The 18,111-nt window shown below is 35.9% G+C and overlaps 1 protein-coding gene across 1 annotated transcript; it reads right to left on the bottom strand.

Annotated features, from left to right (window-relative positions):
- Positions 1 to 478: 478 nt before the first annotated feature.
- Positions 479 to 1,351, bottom strand: LOC137824633 (uncharacterized). Its single transcript, XM_068630299.1, has one exon. It carries the CDS (start codon positions 1,349 to 1,351, stop codon positions 479 to 481), a length of 873 nt encoding a protein of 290 aa, XP_068486400.1.
- Between the last annotated feature and the right edge of the window lie 16,760 nt (positions 1,352 to 18,111).

Here is an 18,111-nt window from a genome sequence, read left to right as displayed (position 1 = left end):
TCTATTCATTTACAGATGAACAATTTTTTTTTTCAAAACGAAAACAGAGAAAGATTAACTATTTAAAACACAGTCGTTTTGAAAGGTAGAAGACTTAGTCAAAATGCTTGATGCACAAAATCTAATTTTCACAAGACTTAGCCAAGGCATCAGTTTAAAAAAGAATCTGTTTATTTAGAAAAGAATAGATTTATTTTTATGCAGTAAACGTGTTTTTTGTAAAACATGAGAAAAACAGTTTAAGAAACCTTATGCTTGTTCTTATCACATGGCCAGTGGTTAGGAGGTGAGTTACCCAGCAAAAAGCCTACTCTTAAACAACCTCTAAACACTACCTAAGACACACTTAAAGCAAAAGGAAATATACATGAATTGTATATAGAAGTCTTCATCAAACACATGTCTTGAAGGGGCAGCAACCATCTTCAACAAGTCGAACTCCTGACACTTGGCACATTTCTTCACGTACTCGGCACAGTCACCCTGGACAGTCGACCGATAGTAGTCGGCCCACAGGACCATAGCGACCATAGTGGTTTCCGCAGATTCCCTCGTGGATCTCAGCCAAAATGTACTCGGCCCGTTTGCTGGTGATGCATTTCAGTAGGAGGGTCGAGTACCCTCTTTGGTACAAGTCTTCGTTGATCATGGTGTATCGGGCACACTGTTGTTTCATCGCCTTTTCTTGCTCTGGCTTGCAGGTGTCGTTCTTGATGTACTGGATGATGGGTGTCATCCAGTTATCGGTCTCGGCCTCGACCTCGTCTATTGCAGGACATTCGGTCTCGGACACACTGGGGTGCCTCAGCCATATCTGTATGACTGATCTCTGGTGGCTCTTCTTCTTGGTGACCGACAGCTTAAACAAGATGTTGGCCCTTTTGTTGTCCTCCCTCGGTATGTGTTCCAAGGGTGCTTTGTTAAACCGGGCGATGCTGTTTTGGGCGGCATGGTAGTAACATTGTAGTAGAGGCTCCTTCACCTCGAACTCTCCCTTGATTTGGCTTACCATAAACTGGGAGTCGTTCTTGCACACGACTTCGCGCGCTCCCATGTTGTAGGCTAGCTTCAGCCCAGCGAGCAAGGCCTCGTACTCGGCCTGGTTGTTGGTCGCCCGGAACCCGAACTGGAGTGCTTGCTCCAGGAGGGGGTCGTCCAGCCCTTCCAGGACAACTCCCGCTCCACAGGCCGTTTTGTTTGATGAGCCGTCCACATAGAGCGTCCACCCGCCCGAGAGGGTGGGCAGTGGTGTCAGTTCGGCCGAGAAGTCGGCCAGGCACTGAGATTTGATGGCACCCCTCGGTTGATAATGTATGTCGAACTCGGACAGTTCGACTGACCAGTCTATCATTCTCCCTACAAGGTCCAACTTAGATAAAATTTTAAAAATGGGATAGTCGGTCCTTACAGTTATTAAGTGGTTTTGGAAGTAGGGGTGCATCCGTCTTGTTGTGAGGACTAAGGCGAGAGCCACCTTCTCGATCATCTGGTATCTCGTCTCGGCCGTGTGCAAGGTTTGGCTGACGAAGTATACCGGTCGTTCCACGCCCTCGGCCTCTTGCACCAAAGCAACACTGGTTGCTTCCTCCAAGACCGCCAGATACACTAGGATTGGGTGGTCGGGTCTCGGCTTCTGGATGACAACTGGGGATGTCAGGAAATCCTTGAACTGTTTGAAGATTTCTTCACATCAATCGTCCCAGCTGATTTTCGTGGCCTTCTGAAGCAGCTGGACCATGGGTCTCGTCTTCTCGACCAGACGGGGGATGAACCCGGAGATGGCGGTCAGGCGCCCTAGGATGTTGTACCTCCTTGATGTTCTTCGGACTTCTCATGGCAAGTATGGCTTGGCATTTGTCGGGGTTGGCCTCTATCCCCCGGTGGGTGAGCATGAAGCCCAGAAACTTCCCTCCCTCAACCCCAAATGTACACTTCTCGGGGTTGAGCTTCATGTTGACCCCCCTGAGGGCCTTGAACACCTCGTCGAGGTCCTTCAGATGTTGTTCGAAAGAGTCAGACTTTACGACTATGTCGTCCACATATACCTCTACCGATCGGCCGATTAGGCCTTTAAAGATTTTGTCCATGAGGCGCTGGTAGGTCACCCTTGTGTTCTTGAGGCCAAACGGCACGACCTCGTAGTAGTAGTTGGCGTCGGCCGTCATGAAGGACGTCTTCTCCTTGTCCCTCGGATGCATGCTTATTTGGTTATTGCCAGAGTAAGCGTCCAAAAAGCTCAGAATTTTATGGTCGGCCGCCCCATCCACTAGGCGATCGATATTTGGGAGGGGATAGGTATCCTTTGGGCAGGCGCTGTTGAGGTTTCTATAGTCGACGCACATCTTCCAGCTGCCGTTAGGTTTGGTGACCATGACGACATTGGCCAATCAAGTCGTGTATCGGGCCTCCCGTATGAATCCGGCCGACAGAAGCTTCTCGGATTCTCCCTTCGTTGCTAGGTGTTTTTCATCGCTCAGATCCCTCTTCTTCTGGGAGATCGGTCAAGCTTCTTTGAATATCGAGAGTCGATGGGTGATGACGTCAGGGCTCACCCCCGGCATGTCGGTCGGTGTCCATGCGAACATGTCCATATTCTTCTTCAGCGCGGCGTGCATGATCTCGGCTTCCACAGCGGCCATGGTCGTTCCTACAGCAGTGTTGTGTTCTTCGTCTAGGAGGGGTACTCTCCTCAGCTCTTCTCTTGCCTCCAATCTATCCTCGGTCGCTCGGGGATCGAGGTCTACCAACGCGACGGTTGGCTCGACTGACATTGGTCAAGCCCCCCCTGGGTGAGCGGTCCTTTCGGGAGGAATTTCTCTTGGGAGAGGTGTCGTACCTTAAGGGTTCCACCCAGAGGCTTTCGGCATAGCACTCTCGTGCCTCCTTCTGGTCCACATGGATCGTAAGAATGTCCCCCGTCTTCGTAAGGAACTTCATTGCCAGGTGAGGGGTCGATACTATGGCCATCAGCCTGTTGACCGAGGAGGATGTTGTAGGAGGTATTGGCATCAATGACCAGATACCGGATCTTTATAGTCTTGGTGTTCTTCCCCTTGCTGAAGGTGGTGTAGAGCTCAATGTAGCCCTTGGTACCCACCCTCTCACCCGAGAACCCTTCTACATGGTCGTTGTAAGGCATCATCTCGGTCTCGGTCATCCTCATGGCCTTGAACGTTTTCCAATAGAGGATGTCTACTGAACTTCCATGGTCCACGAGGGTCTTTCGAATGGTGAATTAGTCTATGTCGACCGATATTACCATCGGGTTGTCCTGTTGGCAATAATCCACACCCTTGAAGTCCTCGTCCGTAAAGGTGATGGGTGGCATCCTCGATCGAAATGCCACCATGTTCACCTGGTGCACCCCCAGCAGGTGTTTCTTCCGGGCGTTGTTGGTGTTCCCTCTCCCGGCGAAGCCGCAAGCTATGGTTTTGATAACTTCTCGGTTACCTCTTCTGTCGGTCCTAGGCTGTCGGTCGTCTCTGTGATCTCGGTCATTTCGACCGCGCTGTGGTGACCTTGTTCGCCTAGGGGGTTCCGCTCGGCGGGGTGGGTCTCGGCCGTTCTTGACGAATCGGCGGAGGTGCCCAACCTGGATAAGTTCCTCAATCTTATCTTTCAGAGCCTGACACTCCTCGGTCGAATGCTCGCTGTTTTGATGGTACTGAGACTAATTCCTTCGGTCGACATTATTTGGGCTGGCCACTTTCCTTGGAGGAGGGATCAACTCGGCGTTGAGAGCCTCGTCCAGAATTCTTCCCCTCTCGGTCGTCAGGGGTGTGTATCTAGAGAACCGGATTGGTCGATCCCGGTTGTCTCTGCGTCGGTCGTTCCTTTGACTCGGCCGGCCTTGGAGGTCTTTCTCCTCCTTGTTCTTATCTCCACTGGCCTCGGCACGGGCCTGGTTACGGAACTCTCTGATTTCTTCCAGCTCCATGTACTTAGCAGCTCTCTTTTTCAGCTCGTCCAGGCTATCGGCCGGTTGCATACACAGGTTGTCAGCAAAGGGCCCTGGACGTAGGGTTGTCAGCATGTGATGCATGGCAACGTCCGGGCTCAGATTCTGGATGCTCATTGCCACCTTGCTTAACCTGTCAACAAAGGTTCTCAAGGACTCTCCCTTCTCCTGGCGGATGCCCACCAGGGCGATGGATGTTAGGTGGCGAGGCCGGTTGGTGGCGAACTGGGTCTCAAACTTCGCCACAAGTGTGGCAAAGCTGTCAATGCATCAAAATGCTCGTCCGGGTCGGTAGACCCGTCATATCGGTCTCGCTTGAAACCCTTCCACTTGTCTGGTAGTGGGATTTCAATGATAGTGTTGGTAAAAGGATGTCGGCGGGTCGAGTTGGCCGTAACGGTCGTCTGAGCGGACCTGACCAACATGACTTGTCATCCGTCTTGGTCTCCCAGGGAGGGAGTCTGACTCTCGCCCCTTCGGGCGGCCCTGGGTTGGGAGGAGAGGTGTAGGACCTGCCGAGCTTCTTTTTCATCTCTTCGTTCTCCCTATGGAGAACCTGCAACTCCTGCTCCTTCTTTTGAGCAGTCTCCTCGGTCTTTCTCTTCCAGTTTTCTATGCAAGTATCGCATGTCCCTCTAGCTATACATATCACAATGCTTCTATTATTCCTAAAAAGAAATTAAATAAAAATACTGAAAGATAACTTTTTTTTATTAGTAAGAAGTAATAAAATTAAATATACCCACTTCAGGGGTGGTTTAACCCTTATACAGAGTAGTGAGTTCAAAGAGTATCCTTCTATATATATATCAAACCACAATATAATCTCCTACTGTCTACCCAACACTACCGACAAAATTAGAAATAGAAATATCAAGGTTCAACCACAACTCTTCTACCCTTGTTGTCATTATTCTCATAATTTTATTCTCTAGTAAACTCAATTTTCATGATTCAGGAATAAACTATGATTTCAACAATACATTGATGAATGGAATCAGGGTAAAAACTAAATCTATCAAAATTTTATTCAAAGAAAAACTTATTACTCTATTTTATTTTTGAAATATTTTAAAAAAGATAAATATGAGAAATTAAAACATTTCTTAAATTAATGTGATTTTTTGAATATTAATAGGTGAAATATTTAATTTTGAAAAAAATTTATTGATGAATCATGGTATAAAATTATATCAGTTGATTGAAAAATAATAACTATGATTATAATAATATTAAATTGATTAAAAATGGATTCTTTCTTGTTATGATTTTAAAATATAAAAATGTGATGTGAATATGGTTGTGAGCAGTTTGTATTACTATTTTTGATTTAGTTTGTTTCTAAAATAAAGGGTAATTTATATGAATAAATTGAAGATTGTATTAATATGGTTATCAACAACAATAATTTTCCATTATATATATGAATAGTTTTTAGTAGAATTTAATACACAGAAAACAATTGCTTTTTTTTTATTCTCTTATTGTCTGAGTTTGAAAGTGGGTGAGATATAGTGATAGAATAAAATAAATATGGCAATAGTAATAAAAACATGTTTACCACTCCTTTCTTGCATTCTGGTCATCATTTTATTTTTAGGTAAATTGAGTTTCATTATCGGAGAAACTAAGAATGTTTGGTTATACTCATTGTTGTTATAAGTTGCATGCATTAACCATTTTAGATTCAGTTAAAAGTATATGTGTTGTTGCATGCATGTATTAATGATGAATGTATGTGATTATGGTAGATATTGTGTTAGAATAATGTATAATTAGTGTGTGAAGATATAGGTGGAGCAGAATCAACGATGAAGGAGACTGATGTGAAGGATTTAGGTGAATGGATGAGCATAAAAGATATAGAAGAAAAGGATGTGTATTGTTGTTCTGACAACCGTGTACGAAGTTGCAACCCAGGAACACAGGACGACAAACATTGTAATTCTCTTTGTGAAAATGTGGAAAACGTGGTCGTTGCAAAGTCTTTGGCCCTAAAAATCCAAGACACTTTTTCCATTGTTTCTGCTAAATCCATGCAACATATTAGATCAGATGATGATGAAGATTCTAAATCTCGATATTCTGGAGGAAGATGACTTTTGTGTATGGGATGAAAGTAAAGCTAATTACAATTTTGATGGCTTCCTCAAACAGTTGTGGGAGGTTAAAGCATTTACCAATGCTTTGACTACTGCATGGAGAGTCCTTTTGGATAAAATGCCAACTCGTAGCAGCTTAAGTAGAAGAGGAGTGGTAGGTTGCTTCTCTGAATGTGGGTTATGCCAAACTTCAGAAGAGACTTCTCAACACCTATTCTTGGAATTCTTCGTGGCACAGGTGTGGTCTTTATGTCTTAGATGGATGGGAATTTTGAATGCCCAACATAAGGATTTGAAGTCTCACTTTGTTAACTTTCACCTGGTGCATTTCAGAACCAAGCAAATTCTGGTATGGAAAGGTTTGTGGTTGGGAATAGCGAGGGGCGTGTGGGAACAAAGAAATATTGTTATCTTTAAGCAAGGGAAACCTAATGCGCAAGAAATCTTCCATCAGGCACAACCCAGATCCAGACTTTGGATGAAAAACAGGGTATGTGCTTTCAACTTTTCCTTCTTAGATTGGCTCTTAAATGCTAAACTTTATCGAAAAAGTTACAGGTGATGATCGAAAGTTGTGTCACCTGTTAAGATTCTGTTCAACACAAGGGGAGTGGAGTTCTGTTTTGCCTATACAATTTAGACTGTGAATCATGTCAATACTAAGGGTTAAGGGTGTATGGTAGTTTTTGTTGCTTTGTAGAGGCTGTATGGTAGCTTTGTTGATGATGTTGTTAGTCGGTAAGTTGGGACTGTTAGGATGGGATGTGCATGGAGAGGTTTTGCTTTTTTTACTTCATTAAACATACACCAGAAACCAAAGGGTGTAGGCTTAAGTAAATGGCAAAGCGCATCTGTTGGTAGGGTTTTCTCTATGGGGCCTAGTAAATCTTTGTTCCGGTCTTGTATGGAGCAGACAACATAAACTATGATGGTTTCTATTTTGGGGACCTTGGAGGCATGCCGATGTTTTTGAGGGGCATTGGTTATTTGGGATGCGTGTCCTACGGATCAATTACTAGGAAGCTAGTGTTATAACTAGTTTTGGAGGAGGTGCTTTCTGGTTTTAGCTGCCTTTTTTAAGCATTGTACTTCTTTGTTCACAAAGTTCTCCCCTTGGTGGATGATCAATCATTAGTGGTCATCTCCTTCTAAGTTGGATCAAATGTTGTTTGTCTATAGGCGTTGGATATTTGGTTTTCTGCATATTATGACTGGAGGGGAGCTCCTAACCTTTGGCAAAGATGTTATCAGTTATAGTGGTTTTGTTGTTTATACTATAAAAGGGAGCCAATTTTGGTTGGTGAAGGTGTTGCTCATCCTGTTGCTAAGGCAGACTTTCATTACGAATTAGAGGTGACTCAAAGTATGTGCAGATTCATCCTCAAGTTCCTTAATCTTTGTCTACTGGAAGATTCTTATTCTTTGGTTTTGGTAGTCTTCGTGCAGATGAAGGATTTGATGATGGATATATCTATCCAAGTGTACCGTAAAATTTATAGATTAGGATATTAGAAGCCGTAAGCTTTGTCCAAAACGCCAACTCTTGCCTGTAAGCAGAAGTGTTGGTCTCCCTGTTGGATGTTGCAGATCCAACCTAAGTGTAACCAGGGTAATATTGCTAAGCACACGGTTTTGTGCAGGTTTTTATGCTTGCTGACAAAAATGTTATTTGTACAACATTTGTGCATAATTTGGCAGCAACATTGGCAACTTTGTTTCTCTTTCTGCCGGTGTTTTGTAGTTTTTCTTGCCTTTGAGTTTTTTTGCGAAAGTTGGTTCTTGTATAAGGGTTGAGACACTCCTAAAGTGTCCCTCTTAATTTATTTTATTCTTTGTCGATAAAAAAAATATTTGGACACTTCATTTGATGAGTTTAATTAATTTTAAATTATGCTATAACGATTTTTTCCTATCCAAATGTTTAATTATTTTTAATCACTATCCAGATGTTTTCTTGGTCTTATTTTTTTAGCATCTGCAATAGTTTAGTTGATTCGATTCATGCAGATTATCGCAAACCATGATAAGAAAATGAAGTTATTTTTTAAAATGAACATAATTTATTTTCTTTCATGATTGTTATTGTAGTTTGTAGGTTATATAAATTAAATGACTTTAGTAACTCATTTTTAGGTTTTATATAAATAATTAACATTTTAAATTGATCGATTTTGTTAGGTTGAATTAATTGGTAGGCGTTCAGGATGATGTATAAGAGTTAGACCACTATGGAAGTGGCCCATATTTATTTATTTTTTCTTGTCGATAAAAAAAAACTTTGTTAATAAAGCCAGTTTTCTATGCAAGTAACGCATGTCCCTCTAGCTATACATATCACAATGCTTCTTTTATTCCTAAAAAGAAATTAAATAAAAATAATGAAAGATAACTTTTTTTTAGCAGTACGAAGTAATAAAATTAAATAGACTCACTTTAGGGGTGGTTCAACCCTTATATAGAGTAGTGAGTTCAAAGAGTATCCTTCTATATACATATCAAACCACAATATAACTGGAGGGGAGCTCCTAAGCTTTGGCAAAGATGTTATCATTTGTAGTGGTTTTGTGGTTTATACTCTAAAAGGGAGCCAATTTTGGTTGGTGTATGTGTTGGTCACCCCATCCCTAAGGCAAACTTTCTTAACGAATTAGAGGTGAATCAAATTATGTGCATATTCATCTTCAAGTTCCTTATGCTTTGTCTGTTGGAAGATGCTTATTCTTTAGTTTTGGTAGTTTTAGTGCAGATGAAGGATTTGATGACAAATATATTTATCCAAGGGTACCTTAAAATTTATAGATTGGAATCTTGGAAGCCGTGAGCATTATCCAAAACGCCAACTCTTGCCTGTAAGTAGAAGTGTTGGCCTCCATTTTTGATGTTGCAGACCCAACCTAAGTGCAACCAGGGTTATATTGCTAAGCACACGGGTTTGTGCAGGTTTTTATGCCTGCTGTCAAAAATGTTTTTTTTACATTTTTTTTTAATAATTTGGCAGCAACATTGGCAACTTTGTTTTTCTTTCTGCCTTGTTTTGTATTTTTGGCTGCCTTTGGCTTTTTTTGTGAAAGGTGGTTCTTGTATAAGGGTTGGGACACTCTTAAAGTGTCCCTCTTAATTTATTTTATTCTTTGTCGATAAAAAAAATATTTGGACACTTTTTTTATGAGTTTAATTAATTTTAAATTATGTTATAAACATTTTGTTCCTATCGAGATGTTTAATTATTTTTAATCACTACCCAGATGTTTTCTTGGTCTTATATTTTTTAGCATGTGCAATAGCTTAGTTAATTCGATTCATACAGATTATCTTAAACCATGACAGGAAAATGAAGTTCTTTTTTTAAAATAGTTATAACTTATTTTTTTTCATGATTGTTATTGTAATTTGTAAGTTATATTGATTAAATGACTTTAGTAACTCGTTTTTAAGACTTATATAAATAATTAACGTTTGAAATTGATCATTTTTGTTAGGTTGAATTAATTGTTAGGCGTTCAGGATGGTGTATAAGGGTTGGACCACTCTGGAAGTGACCCGTATTATTTATTTTTTCTTGTCGATAAAAAAAACTTATGTTAATAAAGCTAGTTTTTTTTGCAGGTAACGCATGTCCCTTTAGCGATATATATCGCAACGCTTCTTTTATTCCGAAAAAGCAATTAAATAAAAAAAATATAGAAATATGACTTTTTTTTATCAGTAAGAAGTACTAAAATTAAATAGACTCACTTCAGGGTGGTTCAACCCTTATAGAGAGTAGAGACTTCAAAGACTATCTTTCTATATAAATATCAAACCACAATATAACTTGTTACTGTTTACCCAACACTACCAACTAAATTAGAAATAGAAATATCAAGGTTCAACCACAACTCTTCTACCCTTGTTGTCATTCTTCTCATCATTTTATTCTCTTGTAAACTCAATTTTCAAGATTCAAGGAATACACTATGATTTAACCAATACATTGATGAATGGAATTAGGGTGACAACTAAATCTATCAAAATTTTATTCATATAAAAACTTATTACTCTATTTTATTTTCAAAATATTTTTAAAAAGATAAATCTGAGAAATTAAAACATTTCTTAAATTAATGTGATTTTTTAAATATTAATAGGTGAAATATTTAATTTTGAAAAAAAAATTATTGATGAATCATGGTATAAAATTATATTGGTTAATTGAAAAATAATAATTATGATTATAATAATATTAAATTGATTAAAAATAGATTCTTTCTTATTATGATTTTAAAATATAAAAATGTGATGTGAATATGGTTATGAACAGTTTGTATTCCTATTTTTTATTTAGTTTGTTTCTAAAATAAAGGGTAATTGATATGAGTACATTGAAGATTGTATTAATATGGTTATCAACAACAATAATTTTCCATTATATATATGATTAGTTTTTAGAAGAATTTTAATACACAGAAAATAATTGTTCTTTTTTTCTTCTCTTATTGTTTGAGTTTGATATTGGGTGAGATATAGTGATAGAATAAAATAAAGATGGCAATAGCAGCAAAATCATGTTTACCACTCCTTGCTTGCATTCTGGTCATGGTTTTATTTTTAGGTAAATTGAATTTCAAATTAACGGAGAAACTAAGAAAGTTTGGTTATACTTTTTGTTGTTATAAGTTGCATGCATTAACCATTTTAGATTCAGTTAAAAGTATATGTGTTATTGAATGCATGTATTAATGATGAATGTATTTGATTATGGTAGATATTGTGTTAGAATAATGTATAATTGGTGTGTGAAGATATAGGTGGAGCAGAATCAACGATGAAGGAGACTGATGTGAAGGATTTAGGTGAATGGATGAGCATAAAAGATATAGAAGAAAAGGATGTGTATTGTTGTTCTGACAACCGTGTACGAAGTTGCAACCCAGGAACACAGGACGACAAACATTGTAATTCTCTTTGTCTAAACCATCCCTGCGGAAAAGGTGGTCATTGCAAAGTCTTTGGCCATAAAAATCCAAGACACTTTTGCCATTGTTTCTGCTAAATCCGTGCAACATATCAGATCAGATGATGATGAAGATTCTCAATCTCGATATTATATATATATATATATATATATATATATATCTTTACTTTATTTTCATTTATATAAATCAGTCACAAAATGTATAATTTCCATTAATGTATAATTTATATGAAATGATTTTTCTATATTAAATTATAATTTTACGCTCTGAAATTTTTGAAAGTGAATTTTGTGAGAGTGGTAGCTAATGAACGTTCACTATTTTGAAAAAGATCTTTCCTATTTTTCAAGATTCACCCTACAATATGGTGCAAAAAGAACCAAAATAAACTATTTTAGTCCCCATAATATGAGACAAATATTTTATAAAAAACTCTATAAAAAGTCAAAATCCGATTTAATTTATTGTTATTGATTGTTAAATTTTTTTTATTCAACTCTTAATTAAAAAAAGTATACGACTTTTAAATGTATAAGTTTTAAGTATATAAATTATGCTCCCAATAATTTTACTGGAAAAAAAAATCACATTTAATAAGTTAAAAAAGTAGTATAGTTTATTTTTTTAATATATTTATATCTACTATTGTTTCAATTTTAATAAATATAATATAGTTTACAAAATTTAAACATTTTAAACTTACAACAACAACATTTTGTTTTCATTTATTTACGTCTAGTTCAAATGTAATAACACTTATTATAATGGTATATACTAAAGATCTTCATCTATTGATTTTGTTTTTAATAAAACAAGTGGCACTGTTAGAAATAATTAAATAGATATTAATTTATCGAAAAAATAATTAGTTGTTATATTGACTAAATTATATATTATTTTAGAAACTAAAAAAGTTATTGATATTTAAATTTGTATCTAATTAGCTACCAGTTATTTAGATTATAAGGTTGGTAGTTAAAACTTTTATAGTTAATTAAATATCAATTTAAAATTTATTTATCAGTAATAGAAACTAATTAAGTCTCTAAAATAGTATCTAATATGGTACATATAACAACTAACTACTTTTTATCCCTAAAATTTATTTTTATTTAATAATTTTCATATAGTGTGTGTCAAATTTATTATACACACAGTTATATTTTTTCTACTTATTAAAATCGTATGGACCAAATAAACTTTCTTCACAAATGTCATATGCACAAAATTTAGTTAGAATTTGTATCTGTCATATACTATTTTTTGAAATTTTCAAAAATCATGAATATGATTAAAGATTTCTTTAAAAAAATCTGAACTCTCCATGTACACCAAATTCTAAAAGAAAATAAAATAATTTATCCATTTAAAGTAATATGAAATTAAATTACATACATCTAATACTCCACTTTTAATTTTATTTATTTTTTATTGATAAAAAATATTCATACCTTTGTATTTTTTTTCATTCATTTCAATATTACCTCATAACTATTAATATGCTCTTTATCTTTCTTATGAGTATGATCTTAGTCCATTGATGGGAACAGGATGCATGACTGAGTCCACCATGTTCCTTTCTCTATGTGCAATCATATTTGTGTTGAAAATGGATGAAGCTTCTTCTCAGCAAGTCTTAGTGTGTTTGTTTGATGTAGAAAATTGTATTATTTGATATGAAGTTAGTGGTGATGTTATTAGTGGTCATAGTAGGTTAGAGTGAGTTTAAGGTGGCCTTTTGCTTCGTAACCTACTTCATATCCTTAACCAAGGTGGTAAGATCAAGCACAAAAAGTTTTTCAAAACTCTTTTATCAACTACCTTAATTTTTCTCAAAATCAGGTTACTGCACAAAATTAAATTAGTTGATTTGTAAAACAATATATTTATTTATGAACTGGTTAATGGTTTTTAAAATTCTGTTAGGGCACCAAAGAGTTTGTTGCAGTCCGTTATTTCTATTAAGATGAGTTGGAAGTGATTTTAAAATCATCTTGTGTATTTCATAAAAACAATCCATTTATTTTTAACTTGTTTTTTTTATAACAACTTTCAACTATTTTTTGAAAAATTGTTATGAATTGGTTTCTATATAAAGAGAGACACATCTCACATGAAAAATTGAGTGTTCACGTTTTTTAACACAGATAAAAGTGTTTTCATTGAGAGACAAAAGCTTTGAATGTTTTCATGAAAGGTTCTCTCAAAGAATTCAAGTGTGTTTGTTCATTGTGTACCTTGGTCAAGGGTTGAGGTTTTGTCATTGCTAAACTGCAGAAAAGTGTTGTTTTAGGTTTCTTGCATCTTCTTTCAAGTGCTTTCTTTCCTTGTTCTTTCTTGTGTAAAGGTGGTTGTATAGACACTTCTTGATAGGGTTTCATGGAGTGTTCTTGCTACTGAAATAGAGTTTTTCAGCATTGTGTATGCCTTGTTCTTTAAGGATCCAAGAACCACAAGGTCTTGTAATTGGTTTTGTATTGATTAGTCGATTCCACCTTGGTGTGAGGTGAGACTAGATGTAGCTCTTGATGAGTGAACCAGAATAAACTATGTGTCCATCTTTATTCTCAATCCTTGCACTCGTTTTCTGCATAATTTGATAATTTTCCAGAAAATAAATTTGTTGAATCAAAATTAAATTTGTTCTTTCTGGGCTTGTTCATATTTTTCTTCAAAGATCCTGAATAAGTTCTTTGTTGTTTGCAAATATCTAAATTTGTGTGTTGGCTGTTTAAAGAGAGTTATTATCTAATGTAATAACACTTATTATAATGGTATATACCAAAAATCTTCATCTATTGATTTTGTTTTTCATAAAACAAGTGGCACGGTTAGAAATAATTAAATAGAAATTAATTTATCGAAAAAATAATTAGTTGTTATATTGACAAAATTATATATTAATTTAGAAACTAAAAATGTTATTGATATTTAAATTTGTATCTAATTAGCTACCAGTTATTTAGATTATGAGGTTGGTAGTTAATACTTTTATAGTTAATTAAATATCAATTTAAAATTATTTATCAGTAATAGAAACTAATTAAGTCTCTAAAATAGTATCTAATATGGTACATATAACAACTAACTACTTTTTATCCCTAAAAATTATTTTTATTTAATAATTTTCATATAGTGTGTGTCAAATTTATTATACACACAGTTATATTTTTCTACTTATTAAAATCATATGGACCAAATAAACTTTCTTCACAAATGTCATATGCACAAAATTTAGTTAGAATTTGTATCTGTCATATACTATTTTTTGAAATTTTAAAAAATCATGAATATGATTAAGGATTTCTTTAAAAAATTTTGAACTCTCCATGTACACCAAATTCTAAAATAAAATAAAATAATTTCAATGGGAGTGATCACGCCACTTGGATGGTGGAAGGCTCCAAGATGAGTGAGAGTGTCGCCACTTGATGATTCCCAAGACCCACAAGATAACACAAAGAGAAGGAGAACAAGTCTCACAAAGAAATCACTCAAATTCAAGAGAGTAACTTCACTTTCAATTTCAATATTCAACTTGTGTTTACAAAAGCAAGGCTCCTCTTTATATAGGAATAGAGGACCGGTCATGAAAAGGTAAAAATACACGAAGAGTCACTTCTAAATGAAAAGGCAATGCATATGAAAAGACAAGGTAAATGCTACCCCTTTTCAAGTCACTTCCTTATTGTAGAAAAGTGATTTTTTCCTACTACTTCCCTTTTAATGTTCTATTTTGAAACTATTCTAAAAATATTACAAAAGATATTAATTGGGCTTGGGCCTCATCTTTTGAGAAGACTAATAAGAAGAACTTTAAATGCTTTGGGCCTTGTCCATTTCTTCTATTGATGAAGTCCTTATTTCCTTGTTGAGATTACTCTTCAAGTATAGCATCCTTGGTCATCTTTATGTATTTTTTGGTTACATCATGCTCCCCAAGTTGGAGAGAATTCGGCCTCGAATTTAGAAACCCTGCAAATAAGATAGTGAGTTTAGAAACCCTGCAGAGAAGATATTTCTAAGATTAGGATGTGCAACAAACTTACGTGCATGAAGCTTGGGGATTTCATATAGGATAATTCTAGATACATGCCATGATTGTAAAGGATGTTTCGGGAAGGGATGATTTTTTTGTAAAAATCCTTTTAAAAGTGGGGAACTTTTAGGAGGTATGTCAATAACATCCCTAAACTTTCTTATCAAAAATGTCAAGTATTTAGAATTATGGGGAAATGAAAAAGAGAGGGAAGAAGTATACCTAAGCGGTTTAGTGAACAAAGTGAGACCCACATGACTTTCCTCTTCTTTTTCATTTGTGTTTTAATCTTTTGTTGTAATAAGGGCTTGATTTACCGCATTGAACATTATGGTTTTTTTAAGTTGACAATTTGCAGCGATATGCCCAAAACTTTAACATTTAAAACATTTGATTTTTGAAGTTTTGGTGGGTGACTTAGGGGTAGAAGGATTTTGTGTAGAAACTTTTTGGGGAGAAATGGTTTCTTTGGAAAAATTTGAAGGAGAAATTTGAGTAGAAATTTTATTTGCATCCTTCCTAGAAGAGTTGTAGAAATCATCATTATGAGTATGTTTGAAAGTTATTTTCAAAAGGTGTGATTCTACCTTGATGGTTAAGTGAACCACTTCCTTTAAAGAAGAGTACTCATGTAATTTTACCAAATCTTTAATTTCTCTTCTTAAACCACTTACAAACCTTTTTATCTTTGACTCTTCATTAACATGCATATTCATTTTAGTCAAAGTTGTTTCTAAATCTTGAAAGTATTCATCTACCGTCCTATGCCCTTGATGAAGCCTTTGGAACTTCAACAAGTGTACATTCCTATAAGGAGGAGGAATAAACCTCGCACGCATACATTCTTTTAAGTCCTCCCAAGAGACCATGGGTTGTCTCTTGTTTAAATCAATGTCCATTACAAGTTTATGCCACCATTGCATGGCATAGTTTATGAATTCTACAGAGGCTAATTTCACCTTTTAGTCATCTTTAACCTCATGCACATCAATTTTTTTTTCACATTTAGCCTCCCAACCTAAATACACATTAGGATCACTATCTCCACTAAAGCTAGGTAACTTTACAAATGGAAAATAAGGCTTGGCTTCATGGTGATGCCTATCTCCATGATGATGATGATGATGTTGTCTCCTCCATTCTGTTTCCTCTTCATGACTTTGATAATTGGAAGAGCTTCTTGTAGAATGTCTATGATAATGGCGCCTTCCATGGTTGGAATGGTTGGACCTCTCATTAGTCACCTAAAGTCTTTGTAATCTTTCCTCCGATTGTCTAATAGCTTCATCTTTTTGTGCAAGGGATCTTTTCACTTCCTTCAATTCACCAAGGATAAATGCTCTTTGTGGAGAATGTGGCTTGGAAGATTCACCACTTGAATAAGTAGCCATTTTAAGAAAAACAAGACAGCAAACACAATGAACAAAGAATTAAAGAAAGCAAGGTTAGAAAACTAGAACAAGTATGTTGCGGTAATGGAAAGTAAAGGCCACTCAAAGCACTCCAAGAAATAAGTCTTTCCTCAACCAAGCTTCTCTTGGGGTTTGGGTAATTCTCAAATGAAAGATGTCAAAGCAACCCACTCTTTCTCAAAGCCAAAACACCACAAAACTTTAAGGAACAATAAAAGACAATCAATAAAAGGTGTAAACAAGAAAAGGCTATAGCAAGAGGAATACAAGATATATGACAAACTCAAAGAATATTGAATGAAAAGACAATCAAGAAAATAAGGTACTCAATTAAAAGATAGCACACAAAAGGAACCTAGAGAAAAACACTAGAATAGGATGAAGAAAAACAAAAAAACAACACTACTGGAATTTGTATAAAATGTGCGTGACTTTACAGATTTATCTGGAACTTGATAATGCAAACTGGAATCTGAAATTTAGCCACTGAAACTTCAAGATGTTATCTCAATTTGGGCACTGGAATCACACACAGACAGTATACCAATTAATTGTGATAATTTTTTTAAAATCACTGCCCATCACCGTTTTTCCAGAGTCATAATTTTTGCACTCTGTACGTATTTGATTTATCATTTTTTTTGTACTTGGAATTTTGATACATTTCTTTTTGTCACTCTTTTTTAACACTTCAAACTACATAAACCCATAGTTTCAGAATTTTTCTCCAACAATTGTAATTTTCATAAATGAAAACAGTTAGCACAGTTTCTTAAAAAACAGAGGAAGCCTAATTTGGAATTAAAACAGAATTGAGAACTTCAAAAAAACACAATGGAATTGATGTATATGGAACTTGTATGGAACTAGCACACAAATGTGAACTCAAATATAAAAATAAAAGGCACCAAAGGATCAAAAAAGAAATATAAAACTGCACTCAAATAAAATCAATAAACCAAAATTATCAAGAAAAGTACTACATAGAATTGATGACATTTTGGGAGAAACATGACTTGACAAAACTTATGTGGATTCAAAAATCAAAATGACCCAAACACAATTAATTTGTACCAATTAAAAACAGCAAGATAGACTCAAATACAGTAAAAACAGAACAGCACACACCAAAAAGGAACCTAAAAAAATTCTACACAAAATAAGGTGCTGGAAAAACAAATTGCTTCAATTAAAAGTGTCAAATCAACTCAAAACAAGAACAAACCCATGGCTCATGATACCACATGATGTGAGTTATTAGAAGATGATGGAAAGGTTTGTGGGTGGGAATAGTGAGGGGCGTAGGGGAACAAAGAAATATTCTTATCTTTAAGCAAGGGAAACCTAACACGGAAGAAATCTTCCGTCAGGCACAACTCAGATCGTGGCTTTGGATGAAAAACAGGATATGTGCTTTCAACTTTTCCTTCTCAGATTGGCTCTTTAATCCTAAACTTTGTGTAAAAGGTTACAGGTGATGATCGGAAGTTCTATCACCTATTAAGATTTTGTTCAACACAAGGGGAGTGGAGTTTTGTTCTGCCTCTACAATTTAGGCTATGAATCATCTCAACAAAAGGGGTTAAGGGTGTATGGTAATTTTTGTTGTTTTGTAGAGGCTGTATGGTAGCTTTGTTGATGATGT

The sequence above is a fragment of the Phaseolus vulgaris genome, chromosome 8 (genome assembly GCF_000499845.2).
Source record: "Phaseolus vulgaris cultivar G19833 chromosome 8, P. vulgaris v2.0, whole genome shotgun sequence".
Lineage (NCBI taxonomy): Eukaryota > Viridiplantae > Streptophyta > Magnoliopsida > Fabales > Fabaceae > Phaseolus > Phaseolus vulgaris.
Note: the sequence above shows the minus strand (reverse complement) of the source record. Positions and strands in the feature narration are given on the sequence as shown.